The sequence below is a fragment of the Misgurnus anguillicaudatus genome, chromosome 21 (assembly GCF_027580225.2).
Source record: "Misgurnus anguillicaudatus chromosome 21, ASM2758022v2, whole genome shotgun sequence".
Taxonomy (NCBI): domain Eukaryota; kingdom Metazoa; phylum Chordata; class Actinopteri; order Cypriniformes; family Cobitidae; genus Misgurnus; species Misgurnus anguillicaudatus.
Window position 1 is genome coordinate 46,410,439 of NC_073357.2, and position 17,205 is coordinate 46,427,643.

Consider the following 17,205-nt stretch of genomic DNA (forward strand, 5'->3'; position numbering starts at 1 on the left):
ACCCAAATGCAACATTGTAAATGTAAAATGTAAATTGACAGGTATCAATAATTTAAGTGTATTTAAGTAATATCCATTAAGTTTATTGTCCTGATCAAAGTGAAGCTAAATAAGTTTTATCACAAATCTGTATTACTTTCCACACTTCTAAAATGATACACACAGTACCATCCAACATTGATGTATCAATGTAAAAAAAAGAGCAAAATTGTAATAGAAACATCTAATAGCAGTTAAAGGTGCAGTGTGTAATTTTTAGAGGGACCTCTTGACAGAAATGCAATATAATATACAAAACTACATTATCATGGGTGTATAAAGACCTTTTTATAATAAATTGTTATGTTTTCTTTACCTTAGAATGAGATGTTTTTATCTACATGCACGTGGGTCACCTTACGTGAAAGTCGTCATTTTGTGCCACCACGTTTCTACAGATGCCCTTAATGGACAAAATTTTTGTCTCCAACGATGACATGTTTTTCCGGTGGCAGTTACTGTAGCTTCTCTATGCGTTTCAAAAGCGAGGGGTGAGTAGTGGGCTGAGCCGTTGGTTGCAATTCGCAATCTTACCACTAGATGCTGCTAAAATTTACACACTGCACCTTTAATGCATCATTTTTAAGTAGTTAATTTTTTGTTTGTTTATGAATTGCCCATGTAGAGTCAAACAGTTTAAAGACAAATAAAAAACAACAACAAATGTAATGGTTGCATGAAAGCAGCTTTTTCATTGACTTGCAGCTTTTTCAAATCCCTGTAGTGATTGCACTGAAATAGTAAACAAACATACAATACTTTACATGATTTTGGAAAAGCCAGACATGCATCTGTGTTACTGATTAAATCCACAAGGTAGGTTAAGAATTTACCTGGTATGTATGCACAATTACATACATAAAATTGCATACTTTTCAAAAAAGAATTGGTATAAGTAGTAGCATTCAACACACCAGTGCGAATTACAGTACACATATGAATTGTGTGGTAAATGGCTAACAGGAATCTCATTTGTACAACAGTATTTTCCCAAAAGACAAATTGACAAAAATTAAATCGGTCAGTTGATTTAAGTCAGTTTTCTAGCCTTTGTTAAACCCAGTTCAAGTATCAATGAGTTTAAAAATGAGAGATTGTTGCACCTTCTTTTTAACCATGCATTAGATAAAAAAACATTCTTGAAAGCATTCTTAAACACACTTTCAATATATCCATCTTTTTGTATCTAAAGTGGTCTACAGACAATCAGTTTCTTAGTTTCACACATTTTAGAGAACGGCAGAATTACAGATTTGGCAGTGCAAGTCCTTCCTCAAGACAAAATATAATTACAAAGAGTAAACATAATATACATTAACCAAACCCATAATGTCAAGTTTTATAAGGCCCTCATAAAATTAGGTTCTTAAAAAAAAACCACATAATTATAAAAATTGCCAAAAAAATCAAAAGAGACTATATTTGGAAGATATTAGATTAAACAAAAAAGCAAGGATTTAGCACTATGCCAACATCCATCCAGAATGTAGATGTGTAGTGGTCTTCCATTCACAGACAGCCCAAGCAACAGGGTTTAATGCCGCATGCTAGTGGGTGATCCACCACACTGAGAGGTATAGACTTCTGTGGGATCCAACTGGAGTGTGCATTTTACAAACAGATGTCAAGTCTTCATTTTTTCACTTTGTCTCTATTGGTTAAAAGTCCAATGTTGAGGAGGTCACAGCAAATCCTCCTATGAGCTGTTGGGATGATTGATGATATCTTTGTAGATAGCATTAGTGGTCGTCTGTCCAAAGATGAAAGCCCCAATCGTAACCATGACAATCCCAAACGCCACCATACCATGCCAGCTACAAATGAATAATTAATTTGATTCAGTTTTGTCATCAACACAAAGCCAATGCTAAATACTGTAAATAGTTTAATAAGCAACAAATGCATGTACCTGGCTGATCTCACATCATGCTCAGAAAGCTTTGCCTGAATCAAACACAACCCTATAGAAAAAATAGAGGTATAGCTGTTTGCAAAATATTAATAATATATGCCTAAAAGTAAATATAAAAATTTTATTTTTGCAATACCTGGAAAAACAAAGATGAAACATGCAGCCAAACCACCAATTAGTGAAATGACTCTTCCAATGTCAGGAATGAAGAGCGCAAGGATGAGCGTGAGACAAAACCAGACGAGCGTCTGCAGTATCCTTCTTCTCCGTTCCTTTGCCACATCTGTCTCCACCTGCTCTCCTTTAAAACGCAGCCATAGACCTTCCAGCACTGCCCTAAAGCACATAAAATCACATATAATCACTCGCTGCTACCTGTGGCCTTGATCATAGCCTGATTTAAATCCATTGAGTTCACAGATATACTGTATGAATGATACAAATCACATCTATTTATCATCAAAGTATTTTACCTTCCACAGAAGTGCAGGATTGGGTAGGAGGTGACAACACAGATGATGATAAAGACTCGAGCAATAGCCACTGCAATGTCATTGGATGGATATGACATTAACACATCCTGACTTACACTCGAACCGAACGACAGAAACCCGCAGACACCTGAGGAAAGGCACTAGCTGAAATCTTTCACAACCAGCTAAGGCTTAAATAATTTTATCAATTAGAGTATTTGAACAGATGCTATATAAACAGGGTGCAACAATGGGGCTCACAAACCTGTGCCTGTATAAACAAAGAGGCAGATAATCATACTGGCGGTAACTACAGCCCACCAAGGCCGAATTTCTGGCTTCTTCATGCTGTTAAAAACAGGAACGCTACTGACATGACACTAGCAAAAAGAAAACAGGAGAAAATAGGATCAGTGACAGTCATTATTCTAGAGTAAGTTACTATATTTTTTTTAAAGTAGTACATTTAGACTTGTCTGAAACAGATAAACTCACGCACCTGGAAACCAAAGCAGATTGTAGGCATGGCATTAAACACATCAGTCCAAGATGCAGGCCTGCAAGACACCAACATTTTATTATGATAGAGCCTTAATAAATAGGTAAGTGAGAGAAACATGAAACTCGAATAGTCTGTATTTTGTAACTCTTAACTATTTCAAATGTTATTCTGACCTGACTGGGATGAGTCCTGGAGAAACTTCTTTGTCAGGCCAGATGTATTTGATGATGATAATGATCGTCACATACCAGGTGCCAATAACACTCAAGGTGCTAAAAGTACAAAATATGCATGATATTATCAGCAATCAATGATATTTAATCTGAAAACAATTTGAATGGTCAAGATGATAAGCAACAATATGGAACAATCACAAAACAGCACTGACAGATCACTGCATTAGGCACAATTATATAATTTATAAAATAAATTAGGCATGGGCCAATAAATCGTGCGATGATGCCTGTTATGCTTCTCAATGAATTATGGTAAAATCCAAAAGCCAGGGGGCTCTCTCGTGCAGAAACTCAATATGGGCCGCAGAAGAAGAACCATTTACACACAAATCTCCAGGAAATGGCTTAAGCATATATTTATATTGCTGTTCTTTAAACCATGTCAGGTATATTCATGATAATTAAGAATATGTATGATGATTATGTTTGACAAGTGTTGGTTTATCAAATGCACGTTATAAACGACTCAAACTAACAGTGATTTCAGATTGATAAGGACTTTCTACTGATCAAAAGCCATAGTTCATAAAAAAAGCTGTGCATAATATCACCTGTGCGATTCAGAATCTTTATCGGCCAGGTATTATTAGTGTATAGCGGCATTTACCGTCCCATCCCTAAAATAAATAAAAGAATAGTAAAGGATGCCTACCTGGCATATTTCTGGAAGCCAATCTCTTTGGGTATAGACAGAGGCAGAATGACTAGGATTGAGGTCAATGTGATGGTGAACTTACGATCTGTGTACCAGTGCGAGACAGTCTCTGAATCATGACCCATAGCACCAAACACTGCGGAGATGATAATGAGAAATTAGAAAACTCCTATTTAAAGGTTTTGATGTTTGTGTAAATTTGCAGAAACTTACGCTTATCTAGCTGATCTCCAATGATGATAAGGAAAGCTATGCATGTGCCGAAGGTGTACACGGCAATGGCCAGCTCACAAATGATCCCTAGAACCTTCCCACACACAGCACGAATTACCTCCTGATACGTTGTTTCATTGCTCACCTGAAAAACCAAAACACAAGAAGTTTAAGTGTTTGTAGTGTATTGCTTACCGTTAAAAGAGCACCCATTGTGTCCATTTTTACAAGATGTAATATAAGTCTCAGGTGTGCCCAGAATGTGTCCCCCACATTTATTGCAACATGTCCAAAATGCCCCATTTGGGTGGGAATAAAACATGCTTTTTATGTGTGTGTACCATTAAATGCAAATAAGCAACAGACTCCCTTACCAAAAAGTTTAAATAGATGTGATTCCTGTAAATACACTCTGAGACAATAGAAGGGCTTAACATAAAGGACTGCCCTATGGCCAGGGGCCATATATTGACTGCCTGTGGCCATTTGCCTGTATGTATTCTTATGCGGTGTTACCGTTGAGACACATTTTGTGTGTCGCAAACATTAACTTCTCAGCAATGTCATGAGGTTTCTCCTACCTTATTGGTTGTTGTGGACACTGTTGCGTGTGTGGCGTATTTATTATTTTAAATATGTGACACTGAAATCTTTTGGCAGGGCAAGTGAAAACCTGAACCACTGCCCCAACTGAGCCAGTATAAAAATATTTGCGTTGAGCCGCGTTGAGCCCTGAATAGTATCTGACTATTGCACAACTCGCTGAGGGGGGAAACTATGGTAATGCAGGACTATCAGTCAGTGGCTATGGGCGGGGCTTTATCAGCGTGACATCACATTAACAAAATAATCAAAATGACATGTTTAATGAGAATTCTTTGGTTTAATGGGAATTTAAAAAGATGAAGTGGGTGTTTTTAATTGTAAGGTGGTTGTGTCCAAACACTGTGTAAAAGTGGATCTGTAAAAAGACAGATGTGAGTTTGACATGTTGCTCACCTGAGAACAATAAGCCAAGATAACCAGCCCGCTGATGATGAACAGCATCATGCACTGCAAATACATTTAATTCAACACTTAGGTCCACGTGGAAATATATTAAATCACAATTTTCTTAAATAAGATTCATACACTGTAGAGACTTATCCAAGTGATCATCAGTGTTAAATTTACAGCCATTTTTAAGCGCATCTCACCATTTGCAGGACAACTCCAGCAGTTATCCCTCCGGCCATATTGAATGCAGCAGGAAAATTGAGAAGTCCAGCTCCCAGAGCAGCATTCACCACGATGAAAACAGCCCCAAGTGATGTTGTCCCCCCTCTTCTGTCATCTGATTGGTTGGGTGGTTGTACGGAGTCCACACTGGGGCTCTGGAGAAGCCACGCCCTTTCACCAGCATCTTCACTGTAGCCCCAATCTCCTGCTTCACTGTTAATTGTTCTGTCTGCCATTGACACGATGCTTTCTTTTCTCACACTCTCAAAATATTATAAAGGGCACCATAGGGTAAATAACACTGCTTGGCCTAAAAATGTAGGGGACACAGTTAAGTTAGAGAGCCACTCAGGATATTTTGCTGTTAAGGCAAAGCAATGCCATGTAACCAAACCCTGTTAAGTCACACAAACACAGTCCTAAATAGGTCTGGATCAAAACTTAAAGGCACAGACAGGATATGTTGTTTTGTGATGATCAATGTTACCTGCGAAAAAGGAGAAAAGCACAAATTAATGAGACATAAAATAAACAAATAAAATGACATTATCGTTTACTCAATGAGTTAAGTCCCGTGTGAATCACGGGATCTGTCATATTTTATGTCACTTTTCAGTTGAACGTGATGAAGTAAGCAGAAATCTCAGACAAGCCACGAGGAAATGAAATTTGCTGTTCACAAGAGAAAACAATATCGCCCTGTCTGAATCTTCAGAGCAAAGCTAAGCAATGATCAAAAGCAAATCAATAGCATATTGATTATCGTCACATGAACATATCCAACCGAGATTTACGAGGGCCACTAAAGATATTATGCTTATTCCAATTCCTGCCGGGAAATAACGATAAACATTTGTTTTTACGATAATGCTCTATTCTGTATTCTCACTCAAACAATAAATTGACTGAAACATATCTGGCCAAAGCTAGGCAATGACCAACGACAAATGAGCTTTATTTTTAAGAAACTCTTTTATGGTGACCACAACACTGGCTAATTTATAAACAAGGCGAGCTCGGCATTTATAATCTATTCAAAACCTCAAAAAGTTCAAAATATAAAAAGCTTAAACACTTACATGCCTCGGTGTTGTGGTAAATAAAAGTCCTGTATTAGGGCCAATATGATGTTATAAAGCGAAATGACCCACCTTTCTTTCGCCGATCCCACATCGTAATAAATCAATTTTTAGTGTTTCTCAGTTATACACACACATCAAGATATTAATACTGTCTCCCACTCAGACATCCCAAGTACACTGCTAAGTGTTAAATCAAGATACACAGAACAGCAGCAACCATGGATGACGTCTGTAAAAGTAATCATGTGATGTGAGTCTGACGTCATGAAATGACAGCAAGATGGGAAATGTAGTCAGCAGCACTAATCAAGGTCAAGGGTGGCCCTTATGTCTATGGGGTGGCCCAATCACAGTCTGTGATTTTCTGGAAAAAGGTTTAATAATAATGATATAATTCGACACAAAAACGCAAAAATCAAAAGATTTACATATTTTAAATTTTGAATAAAAATTCAAGAGAATAGCAAACTTAATTTCATATGGATCTACCATAGACTGTAAAAAAATGGATCTACTTGTCGCGGGAAGAGCGCGTTAATGCTGACTCTAGACAGCATCAGCCGTTGACAGGACAGACATGGTGGCCAAAGGCAACATTTATAAGACCATTTAAACAAATATCATATGAAACAAAGGTGGAAAGGGACTAACGTACTAATTTGGTTGATTGTTTTATTGTTTAAAGACAACAGGAGTTATGTTGTTAGTCTTCGTCTGTTCTGTGTATTATTTAGAGTTTTTTGTAATTGTTAAACGTAATGTAATAAATAAATAGCAAAATTGAGGCTATTAATATAGACCACAGATTTAACTTAGATATAAGCCAAAACTGCGATTTTATAGGATTATAATACGACTCACATGGCACAATTGACTTAAAGGGGGCATATAATGAAAATATGACTTTCCATGTTTAAAGTTGCAATGAAATTGAAATGAAAAACTATATATATATATATATATATATATATATATATATATATATATATATATTTTTTTTTTTTTTACATGTGTGTGCTCATAATCTTTAATCAAAAATGCAAATCTCCTCCCCTCCTCAAAACGATCTCTCTTCACTACCGGTCATATGGCAGGTGGGCGGGGTCCGGGAGAAGATCACAGCGATTAGCAATTAGCAACACAACCCAACTTCAAACGATCCAATCAGATCTCGATGGACAAATTCAAATCCAGCCCTGCCATATTTTATTTCAGAAGCCGCTTTATTCGGATATACGTCACCACGAAGAAAATAAGGCAATCGCTACTTCCATTTCATGGCGACTTTAAGTGCTATAATTGGGTCCCCAGTGCTTTTATCAATCTAGAAAATGTAAAAAAGATCAACCCGGTAACTTAGTTTTGGTGAACTGTTCTCTGCAAAGCATGTGAAAAAATATGTCATTGACATTAGGCTCCCCTTGTGATGTCAGAAAGGGATCATCTTGTAATAATACCACCCCTTAATCTGCACTATCCAACCACAGCACTGCGATTAAGTGCAGAGATTGGCTCATTTGCATTTTAAAGGACACACCCAAAATCGGCACATTTTGCTCACACATACAAGGTGTCAATTTTAACATGCTATAATAAATTATCTTTATGGTATTTTAAGATTAAACTTCACATACCTACTCTGGGGTCGCCAAATATTTATTTTACATATTTAAAAAAAGTGGAAATGTGGATTTTTTCTTTATTCCCTCAGTTTAGTTGTAGTGTAACTAAATCTAATGGTTTTATCAGCACATACACTTTCAACGCAATTTAGTAAAAGAAAAACATTAAAAGAAAGTCAAAAGAAATTGTAGATAAAAACAACATAACACCTTGATAATCTTGCATCCAATCCAATGCAAATTGCTGTGGATTAAAAGAATGCAAAATACATTGAGCAGCATCTTTAGACTTTCTACAGCTTAAGTGCCAGTGAAGATGAAATAGGATGAAGTGTGTTGGAGACAGAAGAACATTAAAGGATTAACTGTACCCGTCACTGGAAAACAAGTCAGCAGCATACATTTTGACAAACAAGTGTGAGGTTTGTCACTTATTGAATACAGAGGGAACTGTGGCACTGGCCAGTAGGCCCATTATTCCCAGCTGTCAGGATGTGTTCCCTATGTTGGAAAAATGAGTGCTAGCAGGTTTGTAGTGCACTGAATTAACAGCGCTAAGGTCATAGGTTCAAATCCAAGAGCACACATTCAATACTGATAAACATCTTGAATCCAAGGTAAGCTGTTTTGAAGAAAAGTGACTGCCAAATGTGTTTTGTAGAGAAACAAGATTGTACCAATGTCAATGTAGATTGTTATTCACCTCTTTCATTCTCAGATTAAAGCCATGATCAGGATGAAATGGTAAAGGCTGCAACAAGAGTATAGGATAAAGGTATAAATCATTCTTCAAAAACCTACATTTGACAGCATTGGTACTGCTGCTGCATGTAATTTGTAAACTTTATGCCTTAAACTTTATCAAAAGAAGGAGTAGCCAGACAAAAATAAATCATACTAGTAGCAGTCTTGAACCTTGAACAGCATGACAATGGAAGATTTTAAAATAATACTGGGATCATCTTCAGTTTTTAAATAGAAGTTGTTCTGTCCCATTATGTACCATCTAATTTCATTATGGTGTAAACAAATTAGATTTATTGATCAGTTTAGATAGTATATTTTATAGAATAAATGAATGAATATGACATTAAATGGAAACAATACCTTTTATTGTTGTTCGATTTACTTCACTCGCACAATAAATACATTTCGTACAGAATTTTAACAGGATGAAAATGTTGTGCTCATTAGTCACAGAATCACAAGATGACTTAGAATCATAACCATCAAGCATCCTGATCCAATTTGGATCCATGTTGACCTTGTAAAAACAGCCATATGAAGTAAAGCTAAACAGAGAAATAGTGGAGCAGACTAACAGAAACAGAACATGATGTAACAGCCGTATCTCCTGCCTCAGCATACGTTGGTCTACTTAGTGACCTGGTGAATGGCATGTGCAAGATATCCCACATTTCCAGAGGTCACACCTGCAACGCTGATACGTCCGTCCTTAGTCATGTAAATTGAGAACTCCTTTGTCAGACGTTCAACCTGAAACATAGTTGTACCTCTGTCAGAGCTTGCAAAATTCTGCAGCTAGATATTGCAGGAAAATACTAATTTTAGGCATGATTATTAGTTACTATACCAAGTTCAACAATGCATGAGATTTACCTGCTCAGGTTTCAGCCCAGTGAAGCAGAACATGCCAATTTGATCAGTTACATGCTGCCAGTTTTGAGTAGATCCCTCCTTTTTTAGGTTAGCCACCAGCATTTCTCTCATCTTAATGATACGGTCTGCCATGCCCTTCACCTCATCCAGCCTACAGAAATACAAACGGATGCATATAAAATTTTATTAAAAAGGCCTGTCAATAGGCATGAAACACAATGAGAGATAGTGAAAAACTTGTCACCATGTAGAGCGCAGCTCTGGTGTGTTAAGGATCGTAGAGGCGATGCGAGCTCCATTCATTGGTGGGTTGGAGTAAATGGGGCGAATAAGAATTTTAAGCTGAGACTCCACCCTCTTTGCTTCCTCTGCATCAGCACAAACAACAGTGAACCCCCCAACACGCTCACCTACAACACAAACATTGTGGGGTTATAATTCTGTATGATAAACGGTTTGACTGTTGTGACTCATCAGCACAATACAGTTCTCAAATTTTAACAATATCCATTCATTCATTCTCCAAAATCGCTTGTCCTCTGCAGGGTTACAGGAATGCTAAATCTTAAAGGGATGGTTCACCCAAAATAAAAATTCTGTCATCATTTACTCGCCCTCAAGTTTTTCCAAATCTGTATCAATTTATCTGCTTAAAGGATAATTCCGGTATTTAACACTCTGATTCTCACCTCTGGTCTGCTCCGGATGAACCACAGTGATGGACACAGAAATGCCGACAATGGGTCGTGTCTTGAGTTTTTGACTCGTTTAGAAGCGTCTCTTGACTGCTTCAGAATGGAAGTCAATGGCCATGCACAAACATGTCATTAAAACAACACTTAACGTTCATTTTCATAACTGTGCTACTCACCGAGCGGTTCGTGGTGTTCGTTGATGATTAAAAACAAGTTGTGTAGCGAAATACAGTTTCTGTCGTGTTTTATTTGGCATTTTGTAAAATTACATTGACTTCAATTGGAAGACTCATTGCTCGCTGATGTATCACTCCGCCGCCGGGAAACAGAAAAGGGTCGGTTTACATGTGGTTGTAGTTTTTTCGCTTGGTTTCTCTCAGAATAAATTTTTCCCATATTTGTAGGGCTGAACCAGAATATTTGAATATTAGTTCCGTGGGTTGACATTCGATTTTCAGTTTTGAGATTCGAATATATATATAAATATTTTTCAGCGTTAATGCAGAGCTTTTGCCAAGCAGGAAGTGCGCTTCACGCTCCCGCTCTATAGGTGGCGCAGAGAGACCAACATCCATAGCCAACAACAGCCACCAAACTTCACCAGTGCAAGAGATCGCCTCAAAAGGAAAGCGCGCTTCCTGCTTTGGCATTCACGCTAATAGTGTTGTAAATAACGTTCAGTTTCTTGCAAAAACTGATTGATTTGCTTCACAAGACATCAATATGTCACACGGAGTTATGGGGGATTGCTGTTGTATTGGATATATATGCTTTAGCTCTTAAAGTGTGCGGATCTGTTGACTTGCATGACGGAGCACTGAGGTTTCTGCAAAATATCTTCTTTATTGTTCTGCCGATGAAAAAAACATATTGGATGGTGTAAGTGTTACAAATAAACTTGATTTTGAAAGTATGCTACTGTTTTATTACAGTTTGTTGGACTACGTTCATTCATGCTTCAGACTCAAATATAGAGCGGAAGTATATATGCGGTTGTGAGGTATCTGAAAAAATAGTTCCACTATAGCAAATAACACGGATTGAAATCATACATTGCGCCAATATATTTGTTTTTAATCATCAACGAACACCACGAACCACTCGGTGAGTAGTACAGTTTTGAAAATGAACGTTAAGTGTTGTTTTAATGACATGTTTGTGCATGGTCATTGACTTCCATTCTGAAGCAGCCAAGAGACGCCTCCAAACCAGCCGAAAAGCCAAGACACGACCCATTGTCAACATTTCTGTGTCCATCACTGTAGTTCATCCAAAACAAACCAGAAATGAGACTCAAAGTGTTAAATACCGGAATTATCCTTTAAGACTAAGGAAGAATGAGGTGCTTAGCGTGGCGCTATAGACGCAATTCCGCCTAGTTCGCGCAAATTGAGCGTTGCCGCGGCAAATGCATGAGTTGAAAATTTTAAAATTTGGTGAAAAAATGCGCCGCGTTAACCAATCAGGAGCGTGATTACAGTGACGTGATTACAGGAACCGAGCGAAGTCGCTGAAGCCCCTCCCATGATGTGAATTTCCGCGTGAATGTCTCGATGACTAGAATTTCACGTGCGAATGAAGCGAGTAAACTGAAACTTACACACGAATTTGACGGCTCAAACGCGGCTGGTGTGAACCCACGATTACACCAGCCGCAGTAGAGGCGTCAAGCGCGAGTGATTTCAATGTTAAGTCAATGTGAAGACGCGTTGATGCGCATCTGGAGGTCTCGCGAAGCGAATGAGGCATTTAGCAAGGCGCGATAGACGCGATTCCGCCTCATTCGCGCGAATTGAGCGTTGCCGCGTCAAACGCGTGAGTTGAAAAATTAGAACTTTGGCGGAAAAACCAGGAGCAGAAGCCCCTCCCATGACGCAAATTTCTGCGTGAACTTGAGGGTGAGTAATTTTGGGGTAAACTATCCCCTTAAGAATATTTTCTCTTTAATTTGCTTTTCATCCTTGACTTATTTTCTGCAGACAATGCACATTTTTTCCTAAATGGTCATTAGATGTTCTTAGAACAGTCTGTGTTCTCAATAAAGGACAGATAATATAATGACCTCTGGCATGCATTTAAGGAACATGCTTTGCTAAACACTATTGACTGGTAAAGTGTTAAAACTCTTTAAATAGTTTTTAAAAATATGGCTGGACAGAAGATCCAAAATATTGAGAAAGTCATAATGAAACAAATGTTCCTGTGAAGACAACATTAGCTGCCATCTCCTTCATGACAAAGAGAGTTAGAGAGCGTCCCTATAGTATGTCTATTCAATAAAATCTGTGCATTATTATTGGCGGTGTAATACCAGTAACAATAATATAATAATAATAAGATAATAACAATAAGATTTTGTCATGTATAAATTAATGTTAAACTATGGGATGTTAAACTATGTGAATTGCACTGCCGGTGTGTCGGTCTATACTTGCAGAATGCCAGTATTTTGTTTGCTGTCAAGTGAGAGAGAGATACTAAGATATTTGCTACACAAATATTTTTTGTGGCAGTCAACGGTGATATTGTGTTGGGCCGCCACAAATAAATCCATGTTTGGGAATCACTGAATATATCTTGAAGACTTTGTGTATTGGTTAATGAAGTAAATAGTTAGTAGAGTAAATATGGCACACTGGATACTCACCATAGAGGCCCATGTTCTTAGCAAAAGACTGAGACAGGACAATGTTGTGGCCCTGCTCAATGAAGTATCTTACAGCCCAGGCATCACGATCAATGTCTCCACTGGCAAAGCCCTGATAGGCCATGTCAAAAAACACCAGCAGTTTCCTCTTCTACAAAAAAAGTGAACAACATGACAGTTCAAGCACAGAAGCTTAAAGTAACTAAACATATATAAATTACTTATGTACATATTACCAAATAAGCAGATCACATAAAAACAAATCAAAGGCACCTTGATGACAGCCGAGAGCTCCTTCCATTGCTCTGATCGGGGGTCCACACCAGTGGGATTATGAGCACAAGCATGGAGCATGATAACACTGTGCTCAGGAATTTTCTGTAGGTTATAAAAAGACATTCGTTCAGTGTATATTTATGTTGTACAAGTACCCTATTCAGGTCTTGTTATGAAGGACTCTTTATAGATTCATATGAGTTTTATAGGGAACAGCATTTGTGTGATGCTGACTCACTGAGATGTCATCAAGAGCCCCGGCAAAGTCAAATCCACAGGTAGAAGGATCATAGTAACGGTAAGCTTTCAGCTGCATGCCAGCATCACGGAAAATAGGAGTGTGATTTCCCCAGGATGGCTTCGGCAAATAAACATCTCTTCCCGCTAAGTGAAACCGTGACTAACAAACATAAATACAGAAAATGCCACACATTATAAAACAAATTCAATGCAATACAGCAAAACATAAAAATAATATACAGATGAAAACAAAGTTATTTGGCTATAGAATGGGGTCACTTCTCTGGACAGAAACCCACCAGGAAGTTGGCTCCAACCCTCAGAGAACCAGTGCCTGAGATTGTCTGGACAGTGATACTCTGAAAGTTCACATAAAAAGTATCATAAATAAACAAAAATAACTAGAAGAAACAACATCTAAAGTAAACAGCAATAACATGCTCTCGACACAGAGAAACATACTCCTCTTGCTTTTAAGAACCTCACTGTCAGGCCCCAGTGACAGTTCAGCACAAGCCTTATTAAACTCTGCCAGACCCCCAATAGCCAGATACTCTTTATCCAGCATCTTGGAGGCAATCAGAGCCTCTGCCTAAAAATAAAATCAATTTTAATCAGTTACACAATAGTTGACACTATTGTATACAATTATATAGCTGAGGTTCTTTAATGTAATTGTTTTAACAGGATAACCTCTCAAATCACTGTCAGAGTGACTTTGCAGAAATGAAGAAAAATCAGAAGCACATGTTAACTTGTATACACACACACACACACACACACACACACACACACACACACACACACACACACACACACACACACACACACACACACACACACCACCCACTCTTTTCACCAATACTGTTAAAGCAGACTGTCCCCGCTACAGGCACAAACATCCTTACCTTAAAATCTACTGGTCACACCCACCAGAAACAAAATGTCGAAATAAATTATGTTTCTACAAATCAAACAGCTGTTTTGTAATAAACGGCACGTTATATTTGAAAAACCAAGAATACCATAGACCAGTTTGAGAACTACTACACTAAACAATTTATTTGTCTACATGGTTCTGCATCATTTTATAAAGAAACATTTGAGTACTATGAGTACCCAAATTATGTAGATGTTTTAGTACATAACAGTGAATAATACATCATTTGAGGCACAAGTCTTTTTGCACAAATTCTCTAAATGCTCAGATAAGTGGTGGAACAGACAGTGTACATACTTTACGGACGCAGTTGAGAACATAAGGCTTGCCATTGTCATCCCTGTATGCCCCCACACCCAGGTTCATTTTTTGGGGGTTTGTGTCCCGTTTGAAGGCCTCTGTTACTCCCAGGATGGGATCAGGTGGTCCCATTTGCACTTCACTCCACCATGAACTAAAAAGAGCATAATGCACTATTAGAGATTGGCCACAAAGAGAAGCTCATGTCCCCAAATCACAAACTAGACTACATTTACTTCCTACTGCATACTTGCACAGGAATCAAATAAGAATAATGAACTGACTAGTTGCTAACACTAAAAAGCATACTACTGTAAGTCTTTAATACACACAAAATGTTATGTTGTACGTGAATGCTTAGAAAAGTATGCATTGAAGGCCATGCATAGCCCTGCAGAGCCAAATGTCATGCACGGAGTCAAGTTGCAAACTCCTATTGCATCAATGTGTTTCAGTCATGTATGTATGTATATAATACTACTACAACCTGGCATCTGAAATTAGCAGTTCTTTGTGCATTCATTTTACAATATTTCATATTATCACTAAGTAGCACACTCATTGTCCACTTTGAATATGTATTTAATATGTAGGCTTTGTGCTCTTATAGTTCTTTTGTGTAACTAATGCTATTATTTAAACGGTTGTTGGTGGGATTTAAGTGCTTTCTGTGTGACTTCTAAATAAAGAATTGCATATTAAAAAATAAGGACCAATGAATTTTCAGTGCATCTTCGGCTCTGCTTTGCCCTCCAAACCCGGCGAAAAAGGACAGACTACCATGATTTCTTGACAGAGGAATCCGGAAGTACACCGAGCCAATCAAAAGCTTCACTCTGCCTAATTTCAGCCAATGGTCACGCTGGAATCTTAAAAGTACGGTCTCCAAACGAGATCAAAAAGATTGATGTACGCTATGGCGCTCAGAGAAAGAAATGCTTGTTATCAAATTACTCAACACATTAAGTCTCTATTCGTATTTATAAGGTAGAACATAGGCCTACACGTGACGGAAAGATGTACCATGTATGTTTCGAGACAAATGCAAAATATTGAAAACCTGTGTTGAATTTTCAGCCTAAAACCATACGCAAGGTCGGAGGGATGCTGAATGATTCCTAATGATTGAGATTCTGTACAAGATTACATGTTTAGTCCACATAAGTGGACTAGTCCTGTAATTATTCCCTACAGAAATTCACATCCACATGGCCTTATTTTAAAATGCAGTTTATTATTTAACAGCACGAATCTAATGTGAAGGTTACGTGATCTTGAGCTTAAACCTGATGGCGTGAAATTTAAAAGAACTCGTTTTCTATTAATAACCTAAAAAGCCAGATTACTGTTAGTTTCATTACCTTGCTCGAATGGGCAGAGCACCCCAGGACGGCGTAAAACTCCCAACAGAAGATATAAACTTAGTTGTCTTGAGGAGAGCCATTGCTGCTGCTGTCGGCTGAAGCGCAGTGTGGGGATGGGATGTACACGCGGTTGTCAGCGAGCAAGTGCGCGTTCACGAAGAGAAACGTGGGTTGACAGCGCCATCTAGAGCGAAGAAACGACCCTGTTATTAAAAACATTTCAATTTTAATGGTTTTTAAAAATATATATATTTTCAGGTTTAGTTGTCATAATCACAAAATGTCAGCGACAGTTTGTAAATTGAAATGCTTGATATGAGGCTACAGCATGATACAAAACTATAAACTGTAAATTAGATACTTACAAATGTATTTTGCGTACATGTACGTAACATACGTAACATCTAATGGATCTATTAATTTAGGAATTAGATTAGTTTTAATAAAAATTGTAATGGTCTCTGTGGGTCTCTGCTGGTAATGTGTTGAACTAAGTTATATATCTGGTGGGAACCAATAAAACGCCATTAAATATTAGTGGAATAGAGCCAAAACCTACTAGTTCAAATAAATTAATTTTGTAATGGTTTCAATGGTTGACAGCTACTTGTTCTTATTACTGTTTGTAATAGAAACTATTAGAATTTGTATTGCTTTTTAGTGGGTAAGAGGTACGTTTTAAATTCTTACTATTGTTGCATTTATGCTTACGTTCATTGCATGATCATTGCGTTAAAGGTTAGTCTTGTTTTTACGAGTTATATGTGCTTGCATCTCAACAAAAGGACGCAAAAGAGAAAGTGTAAACTAACTTTACTAATTATAATATTAATTTAATGTCATAATAGCAACATATATTACATAGTCACATTAATAACATTATGCCAGAAAAAAAATAGTTAAACCAAATGTACATAAATGTCAGCTTTTTAATCATTGCATGTTTAAATCATTACATTTACAATTACAAAATTATATTTGTTTTTCGTTTGTTCCAAAGTAAGTTATCTATCTTATAAAATGTAAAAATGTATGTATATGGTATTTTCCTAAGAATATAAAAATAATTGCATTCTGATGAATGATATAATGATATAATCATCATTCTAAAAGTAAAAATCACATCAAATACACAATTCTCTCTCTCTCTCTCTCTCTCTCTCTCTCTCTC

The 17,205-nt window shown here is 37.4% G+C and overlaps 2 protein-coding genes across 5 annotated transcripts; both read right to left on the reverse strand.

Moving 5' to 3' along the window:
- Positions 1-703: 703 nt before the first annotated feature.
- slc38a7 (solute carrier family 38 member 7) lies at positions 704-6,593 on the reverse strand. 4 transcript variants are annotated; one of them, XM_055210686.2, is made up of 12 exons: positions 6,400-6,593; positions 5,227-5,735; positions 5,030-5,083; positions 4,031-4,175; positions 3,815-3,953; positions 3,100-3,198; positions 2,924-2,981; positions 2,690-2,804; positions 2,425-2,572; positions 2,088-2,287; positions 1,949-2,000; positions 704-1,853 (listed from the first exon to the last, which is right to left on the reverse strand). In XM_055210686.2, exons 2-12 carry the CDS (start codon positions 5,482-5,484, stop codon positions 1,736-1,738), a joined length of 1,386 nt encoding a protein of 461 aa, XP_055066661.2. In that variant the 5' UTR covers positions 5,485-5,735; positions 6,400-6,593; the 3' UTR covers positions 704-1,735. The 4 variants fall into 4 exon arrangements, with proteins under 4 accessions (XP_055066661.2, XP_055066679.2, XP_055066654.2 ...); XM_055210704.2 differs by having other exon boundaries at positions 5,227-5,558; positions 6,332-6,593; XM_055210679.2 differs by having other exon boundaries at positions 6,328-6,593.
- A 2,449-nt stretch (positions 6,594-9,042) lies between these two features.
- got2b (glutamic-oxaloacetic transaminase 2b, mitochondrial) lies at positions 9,043-16,191 on the reverse strand. Its single transcript, XM_073859291.1, has 10 exons — positions 16,032-16,191; positions 14,668-14,824; positions 13,889-14,022; positions 13,730-13,784; positions 13,429-13,590; positions 13,188-13,292; positions 12,915-13,065; positions 9,817-9,982; positions 9,573-9,723; positions 9,043-9,449 (listed from the first exon to the last, which is right to left on the reverse strand). Exons 1-10 carry the CDS (start codon positions 16,112-16,114, stop codon positions 9,327-9,329), a joined length of 1,287 nt encoding a protein of 428 aa, XP_073715392.1. The 5' UTR covers positions 16,115-16,191; the 3' UTR covers positions 9,043-9,326.
- Positions 16,192-17,205: the final 1,014 nt, after the last annotated feature.

Excerpts from the sequence above, each read along its gene's own strand:
- slc38a7 (XM_055210686.2), bottom strand. The coding sequence starts at position 5,484 with ATGGCAGACAGAACAATTAACAGTGAAGCAGGAGATTGGGGCTACAGT. Across the intron at positions 2,982-3,099 it reads CCAGGACTCATCCCAGTCAG|GCCTGCATCTTGGACTGATG; the intron begins GTCAGAATAACA and ends GGTGTCTTGCAG. Across the intron at positions 2,288-2,424 it reads ATCCTGCACTTCTGTGGAAG|GGCAGTGCTGGAAGGTCTAT; the intron begins GTAAAATACTTT and ends TATGTGCTTTAG.
- got2b (XM_073859291.1), bottom strand. The coding sequence starts at position 16,114 with ATGGCTCTCCTCAAGACAACTAAGTTTATATCTTCTGTTGGGAGTTTT. Across the intron at positions 13,591-13,729 it reads GGGTTGGAGCCAACTTCCTG|TCACGGTTTCACTTAGCGGG; the intron begins GTGGGTTTCTGT and ends TATGTTTGTTAG. Across the intron at positions 13,293-13,428 it reads GGGCTCTTGATGACATCTCA|AAAATTCCTGAGCACAGTGT; the intron begins GTGAGTCAGCAT and ends TATAACCTACAG.